The 16,839-nt window shown below is 51.1% G+C and overlaps 1 protein-coding gene across 3 annotated transcripts; it reads right to left on the bottom strand.

Moving 5' to 3' along the window:
* Nucleotides 1-1,469: 1,469 nt before the first annotated feature.
* On the bottom strand, nucleotides 1,470-16,221 carry TNFRSF14 (TNF receptor superfamily member 14). 3 transcript variants are annotated; one of them, XM_059716854.1, is made up of 8 exons: nucleotides 15,782-16,215; nucleotides 14,069-14,174; nucleotides 12,566-12,691; nucleotides 9,303-9,458; nucleotides 8,971-9,061; nucleotides 7,633-7,820; nucleotides 7,265-7,281; nucleotides 1,470-6,198 (listed from the first exon to the last, which is right to left on the bottom strand). In XM_059716854.1, the coding sequence occupies exons 1-8, from the start codon at nucleotides 15,788-15,790 to the stop codon at nucleotides 6,091-6,093; spliced, it is 801 nt and encodes a 266-aa protein (XP_059572837.1). In that variant the 5' UTR covers nucleotides 15,791-16,215; the 3' UTR covers nucleotides 1,470-6,090. The 3 variants fall into 3 exon arrangements, with proteins under 3 accessions (XP_059572837.1, XP_059572839.1, XP_059572838.1); XM_059716856.1 differs by lacking the exon at nucleotides 15,782-16,215 and adding an exon at nucleotides 14,786-15,168; XM_059716855.1 differs by having other exon boundaries at nucleotides 6,111-6,626; nucleotides 15,782-16,221.
* Nucleotides 16,222-16,839: the final 618 nt, after the last annotated feature.

The raw sequence follows: 16,839 nt of genomic DNA, 5'->3' as shown, positions 1-16,839 counted from the left end.
GTATTGCTGAGGCCAGCCCATTGAACCGTACTACTGAGGCCAACCCATTAAATTGTACTACTGAGGAATGAAACCATATTTAGGTGTTTGGCTTCTCGGAATTCTGGGATTGTAAGAATATCATGAAAATAATAGTATTGATTCAAATTTAACTTTTAGTTGTAATTGTAATTGTTTTAAGGAAGTGCATTTGGAGCATTGTTTCTGATATATGTAGTTATTGTGTTCTTAATGTTTGTGGTATTTCTTAAAGCTAAGCAGTGTTCTATGCGTAGCAAAGAATTTTAAAATAAAATTGTGTTGTATGAATTAAGAGTGTAATCATTGTGAAATCGTGCAAGTAGCTAAAATTCCCCCAGCCACTGCATCAAACGAATCAGTAAATTGCGTGGAATTTTCTCTATTCCATAACCCACTTGAGACACTAAGGAAGACTAGATTTATTGTATAGAAAAAATAAACATGTGTGCTGAACTAATAGGAATGAGGTAATCTAAGGAATGAGGCAAAAGGCCCTAACAAGTGGCCTAGCTAGTCCAGGCCCAGGAGAGGTTTGCAAGGAGAGACTCCAAGTGACCAGGGGAGCACCAACCAGAGAGCGCAAACAACAGTGTTTGCAAGCAGTTTGCAAATCGGTTCACAGGTCAGTTTGCTGCCTTCCTTTTTGAAGGGGAGCTTATAAGGTAACAATTTTTTTACAGGTAATTAAGACTGACTAACCTACACAGTTGTATTTTAAGCAGTTAAAACTCAGCAGCTAGGCCAAAACTGTACTTATGATATGATAAAATATAACAAGGAAAGACAAAGTCCTGTACTTAGAGATTAACAAAAACTTTTGTTTTACATTGGATATAAAGGAGAGGGATGTGGATGTTGCCCTGTGGGGTCAGACCAACACTCAGGATCTCCTGTTAGACAGGAGGGCGTGGTGTACAATTGCACATATACAAAAATCAATTAGGTGCACGCACACGCTCTAGATGCATACACCCCCACCGGGCATGCACACACACACTACCAACTCAGGCACACACACATCCAAGATTACCAGCCTAGGCACATGCATACCTAGCACCAATTCAAGCACATACACGCTCTAATGATAATGACATGAAATCATACACAATACACCATACATACACATATACACACAGGTTAAACACTGACTCAGGTGACAGTGTGTGTGTGGTGGTGCCTGTGGTACCTGGGTCTGGGGTGCTTGGTAACTAAAGAGCAAGTGGCAGAGATCAGGGGAAAAGTTAGTGGAGATGGGGCAATAGCAAAGAAACCGGGGTTTGCAGGCAGAGGGGGCTCAGGATGGCTAGAGCCACAGGTGCATGGGACAGGTGTTGGGGGTGGCAGGGAGGCAGAAGCAGGAGGGGGAGAAATGAGACAGAAGTTAGAGGAGCGAGGAGCAGAGATTGGAGCAGGGCCAAACGGTAGTAAAGCAAAACCCAACTCAGGGGTCCAAATAACAGTTTCATTAAATGAACACCGTATTGTACAGCTTGGTTCCCACACACACTCGCACAATAGTAGCAGGAGAAAGAGACTGAGTGGAAGGGTTGGAGTCCAGGTAGGGAAGAGAAACAGAGTCTAAGTCCTTGGTTGAAGACAGGATGAGGGTGATAGCTATCTATCCAGGCTGGGAGCGAGTCCTCAATGGCCAGTCAGGGTCTTTCTCCAGCAGGTGTAGTCCAGAGGGGGGTCGCTGGAGGGTCTCTGGGTTGATAGGCAGCGTGACGTGGAGCAGGTCTGGTCCCGGTGAAGATGGCGTACCCAGGAGTCAGTTTTCACTACCCGTTCTTATGGGGCAGACTACCTATGATCTCCTATGGGGAGGGCCTGGCCAGGCAACGTCAGTCCTGTTCCAGATGCTCATAGTGAGCATGTGCAGACTTGGCACAATGGTGGGTTGCCTCGTCTTTTGCGTCTTGAATGCTGAGGGGGGTTCCAATGGCTGGGTCAATGGTCCAGGTACTGCTTTGGATGGTGGGGTGATTTAGTAGGGGGTCTTGCTATCATTGTGTTTCACTCATCCATTTCCTCTTTTGTTTCAGGCATTCAAGGAAAACCAATTTACATGGGAGAGGTTACAGAACTGCAACATACTTACACAACAAGGCATGGGGACAAGATGGGAAAAGATGGGAATGGATACTTGACATCACTTTACAGACACAGTCCTAAACCATACAATATTAATAGGAAACAATAAAAATCAATGTACAAATAATATGGATACAATATAATGGAATATAAAAGAACAAAACTGAATACAAACATAATAGAACTCTATTTACAATATAAAAAGGGGAATATTACAATTATAGTATACAAGAACTTAGCTTACCTAGTACTACTTGTAATCACTTATAAGGGATAGAGAGGGCAGAGAAGAGCTCAGAAATGGTTGGGGAACGGCATGGAAAGCATTTTAAAAATAAAACAAAAACTGGGGGTTTTGCTGCACGGGTATACTGCTTGCTCAAGGGAGGACCATTACCTACCAAAGGGATGCAGCTGTGCAAAAGGCTACTCGGAAATGCATCTCATGAGGTACATTCAGAAGAGACTGGGAAGTATTTGCACCATTCTTCAACGTATTTGTAAAATCCCATTTAAAATATTGTGGCCAGTTCTGGTCACCTAGGACCAAAAAGCATGAATTCAAACTAGAACAGATGCAAAAAACAGCTCCGACGGTGTTTGAGGCAATGGATTCAGCCAGTTTGGCTTGTTTAGCCTCGCCAGCTGAAGGCTGAAAGGGGATATTGAGGGTTCCTTCTAAGTGTATTCATGAGTAAATACCAGAAAGGGAGAAGGGCTTTTTAAGTTAAAGCAAGATGCCAGTCCAAGTCAAAGTTGTGTCAGTTTAGACTAGGAGGGATTGAAAGGAGCTGTCATCGCTATACTATTGCTACATTCAGGGAGGAGTCTGGAGGCATGGGACACTGTGGCCTTGCGCAAGATGTGTTGCAGGATCTACTGGCCAAGGCTGGAGTAAGAGAAGTCGGTCTCAAGGTGCATCACAGCAGACAGAGGTAGCAAGCAATTTGGCAAAGGATGGCTATTGCTGAGTAGGCTTGTCACGGCTAAGGGTCCTTTTTTTCCCTAAGGATGTGCCTTTGTCTGGATAATGGGAGTCCTACTGCCTGATTGGGCAGCACTCATTGGCCAAAAAGACGGGGGGGCTGCCTGATGGGGTACCTGAGCCTTGGGCTGGGTAGCTGTGCTTGCCCTGTTTGGGCTGCAGTGTTTGTATGACGGGGCGGATGGAAATACAGCTCAAACTGTATAAAAGGGAATCATTTCTAGCAGCATCACTTGCCAGCGATCATCACTAAAGCCAGTACTCAAACGCCTTAAGAGCGCAACTCAAACAACACACAAAGGGCTTCAAATGCTGTTGCTTCAACTCAGCCGGATACAGAAATTTTACAGGCCCAGGGTTGTTTTCATTCTTCCCTTTGGAAAGCGCTGGCCCAGACATAGCACAGAACCCTTCACAAGCATGAACTGATTTTGATGGAGCCGTGCAAGCCCAAATTCTCAGCAACTTCCCACCTACTTGGTCCCAACTCTCAAGACCCACTTTCTATGTGGCTCATTTGCTAGCAGGAAACCTCAGAACAGCAGCAAATAACATTTTGCTTTCTTTTCTCATCTGCACGCTGTAAACCACTTCCTAGATACAGCCCAAGACAGCAATGCTTCCTACTGCAACGTCTCTTTAGTAGGATGATGTCATGTAAAAAAAACCAAGAACCCACCACAGTGTGCCTATCCCCGCCCCCCACGCACACAGTCTCAAAGCTGCAACTCCCAAAGCTGAGCACCCTCTTACAACCCCTTTTCCCAGGCTCCCCCTCGAAGCACAACCAGCAGCACAACCCCTAAGACAGGAAGGAGCAGACTCTTGCAAAATGATTGATGACATTGGTATTGCGTCATTTTACTCACAGGAAGCAGTCATATAGTTTACCCCAGATGACGCACCAGGAAAAAGGCACCGCAGAGGCCAGAGCACCCCTTCGGGACTCCCACACCCCTGCTCTCAGCACTCAGCCCTGCGATACTGAAGCAGCTGCTGTTATGTTTAGAGTTCATATTTCACGTCCCTCAAACACTTTTCCTCTGAGGATGGTCAAGTCCTTTACAAACACTAATAACACACAGTTCTGTGTTAGCAGATGGGCTTTCGGCAGTCAGAAGCAAAAGCTCAGGCCTAGACACCACGACACAGAGGAAATCCTGTGCCACACCAGGCCCTACTCCTACACCAGGGGCCAGCCCATAGGCCTGGTCCAAATGTTGGGACTCAGATCTAGCAATGCACTGGGGCTCTGATCTGCAGCAGATTTGGATATACAGTGCAGGCCAGCATGAGAGCACATGCAAAACACAGCTGTTCCTCCCAGTTCATAAGCCTGCCAGCAGAGCAGAGCTGGGCCTCTACTTTACCTCCCTACCTGCTCACGTAGCTCACAAGATGATGACATTACCCTCCACACTTCCACCCAGGCCAGCAGGGATCACCCCTCCAACTGCTTCTCCACCACCCGGCACTTGCTTCCACTCTTCCCCAGGCTGCGCTGAAAAGCCTTTTCCCCGTTCTTCAAAATCAGCACCTCCCAGGATGTCACACATTAACACCAATGCCTTCCCCTGTAATCTTGTCTCTCAGTCAAGAACCCCTTTGTCTACAAACTAATGAAAGCTCTTTATAATAAACTGGTCCCCTGCAACAGGACAGTTGTTCTATGCGGAGAATGGGGCTGCTACCCACAGGGTTCAACTTTATTTCCAGACAGACTTCCTACCTGAGAGATTCTCTGTGTATATTAAACCTAGAAGAGACTTAGATAAAAGGTGCTTATCAAGTGACAGATGTATTGTAAGGAAAAGTACATGCAGATGTATTGTCAGGAAAAGTACTCAGAATTAGTACTGGTTGTATAAAAACTTGTCCTTGTTTATTACAATATTAACACTACATCCATCAACCACTTCGAGGCAACCTGAAGATCAGTTGGTTTAATGTGGCAGAACTGAGAAACAGGTTGAGGGATCAATGGGTGGGTGAATACAGGATATGACTCAAAATTTCTGGATACCAGAAGCTCTTTGTGGTGTCAGAGTCTAACACGACACATGCTTGGGAGATTACCACACAGAAGTGACAAAAAACCCATTGAGAATATAAGTGTAGGTATGGAATGAAGCCCAGTGTTCAAAAACACCAGTCCTCAAACTTGGCACTGTGTCCACTGGGAGAGTTCATAATAGAAATGGCGATAATCAGGATACTGATTTTACATGGAAAAGGAGACTGCATCCCATTCTTCTTCTTCTTATATTTATACACCATGTTGGACCATTTTGATACACATGCTTGTGTTCGTTTAATGTATTTGACAAAATCTTTCACTGTACATGTGCCTTTATGTAACTAACACTGCAGCAGGTCTTGCCTAGTCTGAGACCACCTTTGCCTTGCTTCCTCATCCCCTGGTGGGAAGGACTCGGCTGCTGTAATGTACATATTGTAGGCCCTCTCCCCTCCAGAGTGGGGCAAGGATCTGGGTCTCTCTGTCCTGCTGCCCTCCCCACAGGGGCCTTCGCAGACCTGCGGTCAGGTATTTTCTTCAGCCTCTCGTTGCACATCCGTAGTTGTCCCTCCTTGGGTGTGGCATCGACAGGCTGGGTGATGGTGAGGAAGCTCTGTGTGACTTCAGACATTTGAGTGCTGCAGGATGGTCGTACAGTTGGTGTCTCCCACTACAATGCTCCTATCGTGCTACTCCAGATGCAGCTCAATTAACCCCCCTTGCCAGAGGGGGAGGATACTGGAATGCAGCAGGGAGGGAGTCTAAAAACCATCCTGTTCCTGAACTGGGCTGGATGCATTCTCAGTTCTTCCTTGTTGGGCCTTATCCAAATAAGCCTATGCTGCATTCACAGGAGCTAGGCTGGTGGCTATTCCCCAGGACTGCACACATACGGCTTGCAGGCTTGGCTAAGAGGTCTTCGTTCTTCCCGTTTTCCAACAGCTTTCCTCCATCAACTGATCTTGTCTGTGTCAGGTCAGAGGCCTAGCACTCCAGGGTGTGAGGCGGTTTCCTGAATGCCTATAGCTATCTCTCGCCCATTCTCTGGCACCAGCACCAGTGCTTCCTCACCTTTCTCAAGGCCCTTTAAAAATGAAACATAAGAGAGACTTTGAACATCCAGGTCTACTGTGGGATTCAAAGGTGGCATAGCCATTCATGGCCAAGCTCCACTCCAGCCTAGACACCAATGCAATTTGCCCCTTGGAACTAGGACACCCCTGACACTGAATAATCGCAGTTCTCCACACTCCATGGGCATCCCTCATTCCAGGACCTCAGCATTTCTCAAATATCAGAGGGCAAATCCCTGTCTATGCACAGACCAAGTTAGGTCATGCATCCCACATTTTCTGTGCCAGTCCAGAATTTCAGGGTCACGTCCTGCTGTCCTGAGATGCAAGTCATGTCTCCATTTGGACCACTAGCCCCACGTCTGACAAGGCATGCACAGTGCTCCATTGCAACGAACCAGTGTTGGAAGGGACCTCAAGGGTCCTCTGGTCCAATCCCCTGCACAAATATAAAAATGTACTCTTATATCATCCCTGACCAATGCTTATCCAGCCCAGCACCCCTTCACTGCACCACGGGTTCATACTCAGTGTCCTGCAGCACACCTGGGAGAGTACCACAGTGGGCTCACATAGTGTATATTTTGGGGAATTCAAAAGGGACAGCCTATTTTCCATGGCAGAAGGAAGACTTGTGCTGACGTGGAGCAAGGCTCTGCATCAGTTAATTAGCTCCCTTGTAGCATCCCTCCACTCCTTCTTAAAGGGGCTCCTGGCTCCCAAAAGCTGGTCTCTCAAACACAGGATATTTTTTACCTGCTTTGTAAAAATAGGTGCTCAGGAAGGAACAGGCACCTAATCCCCATACACTTCCCTGGGAACTCGACCTCTGGAAGCCTCTAACAATCTGGCAACTAAGTCACATCAGTGAGTCAGCAGCAAAGCTGGGAACAGGACCTGCAAATCCTGACCCAGCATCCAGTCACTACACCAGACGCTTGTGCCATTACTACACTCGCACACTCACACACACAGGTCAGCCAAGACTCTTCCAGCACACGGACACAGCTCGCAATGCCCTGTCGAATAAGCTGCCTTTGGTTGGGGCACGTACAAAATAAGCCATCGGGCACTCACCTCTGTCTCCGGTTTTCCTGCAAAGGAAAGAAAACAGTCCTGTCAACAGCAGTTGGGTGTTTTGCATCACAGTATTCATGCATTAAGGTCACAAGACCAACCTCTGTCCATAGCTGCACACAGGGGGGCCAAGGGACAGTGCTTGGACTGCATGGCTGTAACTGTTACCTGCACTAAGCCCAGGGGAGACTCCCAGAGTAGAAGTACAATGGCTAAGGCCCAACCCTTATCAGACGTGCTCAGGGCACCTAGTTAGAAGCTGCTGCTCAGGATCATCCAGGGGAAACAAAGTCCATCGGGCACATGCTGCCGACCCGAGTTACAGCCACCCTTTGGACCGCTAGGAGCTCTCGGCTGCTAACACTTACGTGGCTCATACTGTTTCCTCTTCTTTTTTTTTCGCCAGTAGAGGAACACTGCTACAGGTATCAACAGCAAGACAAGTATAATAAGACCAGTAACTGCTCCAGTTGTCACAGCATCTCTGCCTCTTCCACAACCTGCATCTGAAGCAGACGTCCCAGCCTTTACTTCAACCATACCACTGTCTTCACACCTGGGATAAAGGAAGATACATGCACATTAGGAGCAAATAGATGTATCACCAGCATCCCCACTGACTGTGCTCACACCCTGCTATCAGCCAGACCTGGAGCATGTGGGATAAAGTCCCTCCCATTGTCCAGGCCCAACCCTACAGCCTTTATCTAGACCAAACCCTGTTCATTTCAAGGCTGCAGGATTGGGCCTTCAGATGAGCAACCTGGGCAAGGTTGGGAACATAAGGTATAAAAGCATCAAGTGTTAACAGAGGGCAGGAATGGAGTGATACAGGGATCCCGTTTTTTTTTTTTCTCTTTGAAAATCCCAGATTCTGTGATATAGAAATCCAAAACACTCTTTTTTAAAAACCCCAAATCCACATTTTTCCACAATTAAAATGATATACCACCATATATATAGGTATCACCAACCACCTGCCAACCTCAGGGGTGCATCCAAGTCAAGGGCTCCAACGTGCCACTGAGGCTGGGAGCTGTGATCAGCTGCCACTCCCAGCCTGAGGGCTACATGGATTCCTTGACTCTGCTGTGCTCCAAAGGCTGAGAGCAGAAATTAGTGACTGGCTTGCTACTGGTCAGTGCAGGTGGAGATGGAGATCATGATCTTGTGCTCCCCCTGCACTGACAATATGGCATGATTTGGATCTGATCTCTGACCCCACAATACACATGCTCATGTAGCATGGCAGGAAGCATGATTGCTGGGGTCATGCGTCAGGTTCCATGACACCTTTAACTCCACATCTACTAGGAGCCTGGGAAAGTCAAACTCCCCTCTACGGCCACACAATTGTGGTCCGCTCAGCCTTGGAAAAAGCAGTTGTGCTGCACAGGCGGATGGACAGCTTCCCAGCATTGGCCCAGTGCTCAGATCCACCTGGTCTCTCCATATGCCCCTGTGCAATGAGGATGAGGGGCAGAGAGCAGCAGAGGAAGCAGAAAGGGATTTGTGCCCCCAGCCTTGGAGGGATGCCCCACTATTCAACCTGGGGCCCAGACTGATTTATTTCTGCTGTCCTTGGAGCTCCTTTACCAACGGCTGATGTACCAGCAACTTCAGGTGAAAGATGCAATCCTGAAGGGAAACACAGAGCGAAGCAGAAAGTCAATGCAAGAAAGTGCCAGTAAAAGTCAGTTACCTACCTGGTCCATGGTGTGCAGACCATTGACATATTTGCTGCTGAGAAGGTTCCCTTAGGACAGATCTCACATACGTGGTCACTGGTCACTGTACCTGTAAGAGAGGAAGGCAGAGGGCTGCTTAAATGGAAGTGTGGCCCAAAGCAGCGTTGACTGAAGAAACGTCTCCAAACCAAGGCAGCTGCAACCTGTATACATCCCACCAGCTCCTCCAGCTGCTGATTTGACTTAGCATCCTCCCTCTGTCTTGAATGGTTAACTGTAGTTACCTTTTCCCCTGTTCAGTCTGAGTGCAGGAGTTTGCCCTTGATGGTGTGGCCACTAGGACCCCTTACCTGGACTGGACACCCGAAAGCCAGGGGGGCAGATGGTGCGTTTTTGGCACATTTCGCAGTCCTCATCGTGGAAGTCACGGCAGAAATACCCCTCTCTGCAGCCACACACTGTGTTTCTTGTGTACACACATTTTTCTTTTATTATCAGTTTGAGTTCTATGGGGAAATCACACAAAGAACAAGCACCTTCACCTGAGGAATCAACAGTAGAGACAAAAGCAGATGTACATGCACACCCCATGCTGGTACAACCCTAACAGCATGGCAGCTCCCAGAACTGGGCATGCTGACCTATTGAACAAGTGCTGCCATGCATGGGCAGATTCAGGATTTTGGAAAAGGAATGCAAGAGCTGTGACCTCTGCTGCAGGTTTGGCTGCAGCCCTGCTCCCATCCCACCCCCTTCACCAGGGTGGACAGGTCATACAACAGAAGCAGCAGCAAGGGACTATTTTTAAGTCCCTCAAGCATGTAAAAATCTTTCCTCCTTCTCTCCCTTCATCCCTGTGCAGTGACCCATTTCCTTCTCTCTCCTTTCTCCTTCCTCCTCCCTCCTGCTGCTGCCCACAACTGAATTGAGGGCAGAGGTGGGGGGGCATTTTGAGCTGCTCCTGCCTCACTCCAGCAGGGCTGCACATGAAGGCAGGTTGAGTTAGAGACGGAGCAACAACAGGCTAATTAACAGCAGGTTCCCTGCCATCATGCCTGGTCCGAGGGTGGCAAGGCAGGCAGGAGGGACCCAGACTCTGCTACTGTTGCCCACAGCTGAGCCCACCTCCGTAAAGAGCAGAGCTGGAGCATGCAGCAGAGGCTATGGAGCTTCCCAACCCCTGGGCAGAAAAAGGCAATAATACTGGTGGCAAAGGGAAAAGTGAGGTGGGGATGGGAGGTGAGATGCCACTGAGTAAAGAGGGGAAGGGATGAGCGGGTGCTTATTTCAGGGAATGGGGAAAAAAAGGACCCAGCTGCTGCTCCCATAGCACAGTTGACTGAAAGCGGCAGCGTCCAGGCCACCACACATCCCCACACCCAAATCTGCCCCTGCTTCTATGTACATCACACCACCCAGAGCCGTCTCCCCTCCCATACTCCTTGGGTTGCATTTACATTTGGGCAAAATAACTACAGGGCAGTGCCAAAAGGCTACCAAGTGAACGCTAATCACCTACAAGGGAGATAAGACTCAACACTCCCCTGCATTCTCTGTGTGCCAGGTAAAAACCTGGCCCCAGGTGCCAGACAACACAGAATTAGGGCTTCAACAGCACTTGAGGAGCACTGTCTTGCCCTGGGACTTTGGAAGGGCACCCAGCTGTCATAACATCTGTTAGGCTAGCCTTCTGCCTGGCTGCCTTCCAGCTGCTCTAATGTATGTTGAGACCAGACCGTCATGGCCCCACAACTGGGAACTTAATTCACAAAGGCAGCTTGAAGTTCCCCAAGCACCTTCTGTCTTCTGCACTAGACCAGCTGCTCCATGGCTTTATGAGCACTCGTGGTGCTCTGGTGTAATGCCAGAGGACTGGAAAAGGGCCAATGTGGCTCCCATTTTCAAAAAAGGGAGGAAGGAGGACCCAGGAAACTATGGGCCAGTTAGTCTTACCTCGATCCTGGGGAAGCTTTTTGAGAGAATTATCCTGGCGCATGTCCGCGAGGGGCCAGCAGGGGAGGTTATGCTTAGGGGCAACCAACACGGGCTCATTAGGGGCAGGTCCTGTCAGACCAACCTGGTGTCCTTCTATGATCAGGTCACAAAATCCTTAGACGCAGGTGTAGCAGTGGACGTAGTCTTTCTGGACTTCAGGAAGGCCTTTAACACTGTCTCTCACCCCATTCTCATTAAAAAACTAGGGGACTGTGGCGTTGACACCTACACAGTCAAATGGGTCACTAACTGGCTGGAGGGCCGCACCCAGAGAGTGGTGGTGGATAGGTCATTTTCGACCTGGAGGGATGTGGGCAGTGGGGTCCCCCAGGGTTCGGTCCTCAGACCCGCGCTGTTCAACATCTTCATCAGTGACTTGGACGAGCAGGTAAAAAGCACCTTATTCAAATTTGCTGACAACACAAAGATGTGGGGGGATGTGAGCACACTAGAAGGGAGGAATAGGCTGCAATTGGACCAGGACAGGTTACAGGGGTGGGCAGATGAGAACAGGATGGGTTTCAACACTGACAAGTGCAAGGTGCTGCACCTGGGGGGGAAGAACCAGCAGCACACCTATAGGCTGGGGAACTCCCTTCTCGTCAGTGCAGAGGCAGAAAAGGATCTTGGAGTCATTATTGATGCCAAAATGAACACGGGCCGACAGTGTGGGGACGCGGTCAGGAAGGCCAACCACACTTTGTCATGCATCCATCCACAGATGCATCTCGAGCAGGTCCAAGGAGGTGATCCTCCCCCTCTATGCAGCACTGGTCAGGCCACAGTTGGAGTATTGCGTCCAGTTCTGGGCGCCGCACTGCAGGCAGGATGTGGACAGCATCGAGAGGGTCCAGAGGAGAGCCACCCACATGATCAGGGGGCAGCAGGGCAGGCCCTACGAGGAGAGGCTAAGGGACCTGAACCTGTTCAGCCTCCACAAGAGAAGGCTGAGGGGGGATCTAGTGGCCTGTTACAAACTAGTCAGAGGGGACCAGCAGGTACTGGGGGAGTCCCTGTTCCCCCGAGCACTACCGGGAGTGACTAGAAATAAGGGTCACAAGCTGGCAGACGGTAGATTCAGACTAGACATCAGGAGGCGTTACTTCACTGTCAGGGCGGCTAGGATCTGGAACCAACTTCCAAGAGAAGTGGTGCTGGCTCCTACCCTGGGGGTCTTGAAGAGGAGGTTAGACGAACACTTTGCTGGAGTCATTTGACCCCAGTACTTTTTCCTGCCATGGGCAGGGGGTCGGACTTGATGATCTGCTCAGGTCCCTTCTGACCCTACCAACTATGAAACTATGAAACTATCAGCCGCTGCTTGAAAGGCAAGGGTCTGATCTGCCCCAGGTACAACATGGAAGTGAGGAGGCACTGGGGCTGGCAGAGGTGAAAGGTTGCCATCAGCATTCTTCTCCTAAATAATAAAACATTCGTCCTATTTCTTTACATGAAATGCATAAAGCCCTGCTGGCAATCTACGTGACTACTGCCAGGCTCCAGAGGGATGCAAAAATAAGTTAGAAGCAGAACCCCAGACTCTGGAGATCTGGTCCTGTGCCTGGGGTGAAGGGGGAACAAGAATAAAGTCACATTCAACATTTCACAGTCTCTTTACCTTCATCACAAAATTTACATCTTCTGCACTCCTCTAAGCCATTGGGATGGTCTGTGTATGTGTTCCCGACACAAGGAATGCAGCTTGTGGAGGAGAAATTGTTGCAATGTTTCTGTACTCGCTGACCTAAAAGAACACAAAACCATTAGCTCCTGTCTGAACCAAAGCAGTGTATTTGATACCTTCTTCATGGACAGATTACATACAGTCACAGGCAAGTGCACATTATAATGCACACCCAGTCCACACCCAGTTTGCACCTTCACTAGAAGGAAGAAATACTGTCCAGAAATATTCCTACTGCAAAAATGGTTCCTTTCTCAAAGGGAGACTTAAAAGAAACAGGCTAAAATCCAGAGTTCTCATTGGGGAGCACTCTACCAATTTGGCGACTGTGACCCATCAGACCAGTTCTGTCTGCACAACACAGGTACAGGATGGACGGGCACAAGGGATGGAGTGTGTGTGACTATGCTGTTATGTTGTTATCCCCGCTGCACTCATGCTTCCAGTCTGTAGAGCAGGACATGGGCCCTGTGATGCATGTACATGTCCTTGTGTGACTGTGCAGGGTCTTGGCTCCTCAGAAGATGGAATCCCGGGGAATGCAGATCTCCCTGGGGAGTCCCCAAGTGAACTGGAGTCTGCAGGGATGCTCTCTGCAGCACGGGCCATGTGAGAGCCTGGTGACTGTCTGGGAAAAGGGGTTAAAGGAGCTGGTGATAAGGGCCTCTTGAAAGCACCCTGTAGGACTCTGGCCAGAGGCAGGACTGAAACTGGGTGACAGAAGAAGTCCCTGGCTACAGGGAACTATGCTAACATAAACTGGCAATTGCTTGTGTTAGGGTTTCCATGGAAAGAGAATCACATTGTGTCCAGCAACGAGCAAGGGTCTTTGTGAGACCATCCCCACTCCCACCAGTAAGCTGCCAGGCTAAGGCCCAGACAGTCAGCAAAGAGATGATGAGCGCAACTTGGCCAAAGCCATGCAGAAAATCTCTTTTGGGATCTCCTGTGTCCTACCCAGTGCCTCAGCCATGAGATTAACCCACCCCACATCCTCCTCTGAGGCATTAATAACATGCATTGTAAATGTGGCTATGCCCAAAAGTTTAGCTCCTGGTGCAGCCTGGGTTGCAAAATTTTGCTCTTAAAGCACTGAAAATATCATACTCCTTGCCAACACAGCTCTGCCAGCAAAACCTGTGGGGTGGATGCAGCTCTGCCCACACATAGGTGCCTTTATCAGCTTCTCTCATGCTGTTGGGAAGATGGCCAGTTCCTTCTGTTAGCACATGTTGTGTCTACACCCGGGCACTCTGCTGATATACATGAATGGGTTCTGCAGGGTAGAGAACTCGTATCCCACCACTGTCACTCCAGTTGTACAAGGTTTGGTGTCTGGAGTTGTGTCCAGAGACAAAGTAGCCTAGAAGAAGAGGCCAGGCAAGACGGCTGCTTTAGGGAAGGGCTTAGTTTCAAAAACAAACCACATTTATGTACCTGGACTGCACATAGGGCAGCACTCGCCATGTACTGCGTACTCTCCTGGACTGCACACCACAGCTTCTGAGGGAACTGCTCTTATTACCAAGAACACGAGAAAAGTCTTTAGGGAGAAAAAGAAGAAAGGGGTTTGGTTTTGTACAATACCAGGGATATACTATCCTGCATGCTGCCCTGCAGGCTCGAAAGCACACAGCAAGATACACGGCAGCATCAGAGCACTGGGAGGCTTTGGCCTGTAACAGCTGAAAAACCCAATGGTGATAGCACTTGGAGGCAACCCCTCTCCTTCTCAACCCTGCTGCGCCAGCCCCACGGACCTCCAGCAGCTTTCATACACCACCCTCTCCCAACCTGGAGGATTAGCCTGGCATGATCACTAAAAGCAGCTGAGGACACTGATCTGGCGGACCCCATTTGCAACAGGAGATGGAGTGTGATCCTCAACACAAGGGCAGCAGCTCCAGTGAACCATGCTCAGGGGCCTCAGTCCTGCTGCGGTGTAGTGCCATTGCCGGCTGCCCTCTCCTCACAGCAGACATGAATCTTTTGGTAGCTGCAGCTGCCTCGAACCTTCCCAGGCCCATCCCCTCCCTGGTTCCCTCCGTTTAGTTTGAAAGTGCGGGGAAAAATATGTCACAAGGCCACAACACAATGCCCCAGAGACCAGGCACAGACTGAGCTTCAAGTGAGTGTGTCCCAGTCTGTCCACACCTGGAATGGAAAACCTTTTGCAGCCCCTCAAGCCCCAGTCCCGCGGTCCCCTCAGGCTGCTGCGTCTGGAAGAGCTTCCCAGCCTGCTCCTGTGCACATCAGGCCTCTGAACAAAGGGCAACGGGAGGGATTTCTGGCTGGGGCCTGTTCCGGTTTCCTCACAGCCGCTTGGGTCTGCGCCAAACTGCTCATGTTTCAAGCCCTGGAGAGCCTCCCTGTCCTGTCTGGGCACAACTCAGTCCTTCCCGCACAGGAACGCCCCCTCTGCTGGGGCTGCTGCCAAGGGGACAGTCTGGGAGCAGGCGCGGGACGTGCCCCCTTGGCATTTCAGTGGGAGTCGCATCCCCCAGGTTTAAGCCCAGGTGCCCTGGGGAGGCTCCTGGGCGCTGAGACGTGATACGGCCTTGTCCCCCCTCCCAGCATCAGCCTCGGCCCCTGCGGGGTTACACAGCTCACACCAGCTCAGGGTCTGCCAGGGCAGAGCGCGGTGGTGCCAGGCGCGCAGGGCAGGCGAAGGAGGTGGCAGAGGTAGACAGGTCCAAGCAGAAGCAGCTGGAGGAGATGAAGGCAAAAGCTGCGGCCGTAAGCGGCGGGGGCAAATATCGGGGCTGCGAGACGCAGTGAACCTGCAGCTCTCGGAGCCAGGACATGCGGCTGCGGGGTCTGGCTCGGCCACAACCCCGGTGTTTTGTTGCGACGCCCGGAGCGGGCAGGACGGACCCGGCCTGGCCCGTCCACACCTGCCCGCGGCTCCGGGCGGGGAGCGGAGCAGGCCCCGCGGCAGCTTCTTGCGCTGCCACGTCCGCGCTTCCAGGACACGGAGCCGAGCGGCGCCGCCCCGGCCCGGCCGCCCACAAACCCGCCCGCGGAGCTCGCCCGGGGCCCCGCGCAGGGACCGCGCTGCCCCCCGGCCCCGGCCCGCCCCGCGCAGGGACCGCACTGCCCCATCGCCCCCGGCCACCGCCCCCGGCCACCCCCGCGCGGCCCCTTCCTTACCAGCGTCATGGTCCCGCGTCCCACCGGCCCCGCCGGGCAGCGCCGTCCCGCGCCGCGCGCCCCGCCCCATGCAGCCACCGCGCCCCCGGCTGCTCCGCACGGCCCCGCTGCGGAACGGGGGTCCGGGCAGGACTCTCAGCCCGGTCCAGGGGCTGAGGCGGTGGGGCAGGGGCAGGGGCAGGGGCAGGAGCCGATCGCGCTGCGACACGAGGAGGCGAAAGCGAAAGTTGAGCTGCGAACTTGGGACTTTCCACTTCGCTTGAACACACAGGGCGGGGAGGGGAAGCGGGGGGGACGCAGCTGGCTGAGGCCCCGGGCCCGGGCTCGCAGGGGCAGATCCGGGGGGCAGCGGTCCCTGCTCTACCCTGCCTTGTGCCCAGACTTGCACACCAGCATCCCGGAGGGGCAGGCGCAGCTCCACTCGGGCCGCCCTCTCCCCGCTCCGCAGGCGTCCACCACCCTCTCTGCTCCCTAGCGACCCCCGTGCTTCACTACTCACAGGATCCTTTCTTCTGCCTGTTCCTGGAAATGCCTCTCTCTATTTCACAGCCCTGCAGACTGTCTCCAGCTCTCGCTATACACCCTAATGCGGGTGTAGGAAGGACTAAGGGAAGTATTGGAGGCATTGCCAAGGCACCAAGCATGCTCGTTTTATTAATCTGAATCAGGGACATACTTTTAACTATAACGTTAAATGCCCAGTGGAGGAGGATTGTCCTCCATGACAGACTTATCTGTGAGTCTGAAGATGACTGACAGAGGTCACCGCGGCATCGACAGGTTCTTTTGCAACTTGGGCACCTGCTTCGGTGTGGCGCGGATGGGTCTGGATTCCTGATTCAGTCCCGCAAAACTGTTTCGGCCTCTCTGCTTTTCCATCTCCTGCTGTTGTGAGTTTTCAAGGTGCTGAGATCCTTGAAGCAAACTCTTCCTCTATTTGGGGTGGTCCTGCGCAAAAGCCTCCTACAAGTCAATGTCAATGTTGCATTTCTTCAAGTTGGTCTTAAGGATGTCCTTGAAGCACTTTCTTTGCCCTCCTCTTGAGCGTACACCTTGAC

Source organism: Alligator mississippiensis, chromosome 13 (genome assembly GCF_030867095.1).
Source record: "Alligator mississippiensis isolate rAllMis1 chromosome 13, rAllMis1, whole genome shotgun sequence".
Classification (NCBI taxonomy): Eukaryota; Metazoa; Chordata; order Crocodylia; family Alligatoridae; genus Alligator; species Alligator mississippiensis.
Note: the sequence above shows the minus strand (reverse complement) of the source record. Positions and strands in the feature narration are given on the sequence as shown.

What these genes read in the sequence shown, in the direction of transcription:
- TNFRSF14 (XM_059716854.1), bottom strand. An exon ending in CTGCCCTATGTGCAGTCCAG is followed by an intron (nt 12,692 to 14,068) that starts GTACATAAATGT and finishes GTGTTCTTTTAG; the next exon opens with GTCAGCGAGTACAGAAACAT. An exon ending in ATGTAAATTTTGTGATGAAG is followed by an intron (nt 9,459 to 12,565) that starts GTAAAGAGACTG and finishes ATTTCCCCATAG; the next exon opens with AACTCAAACTGATAATAAAA.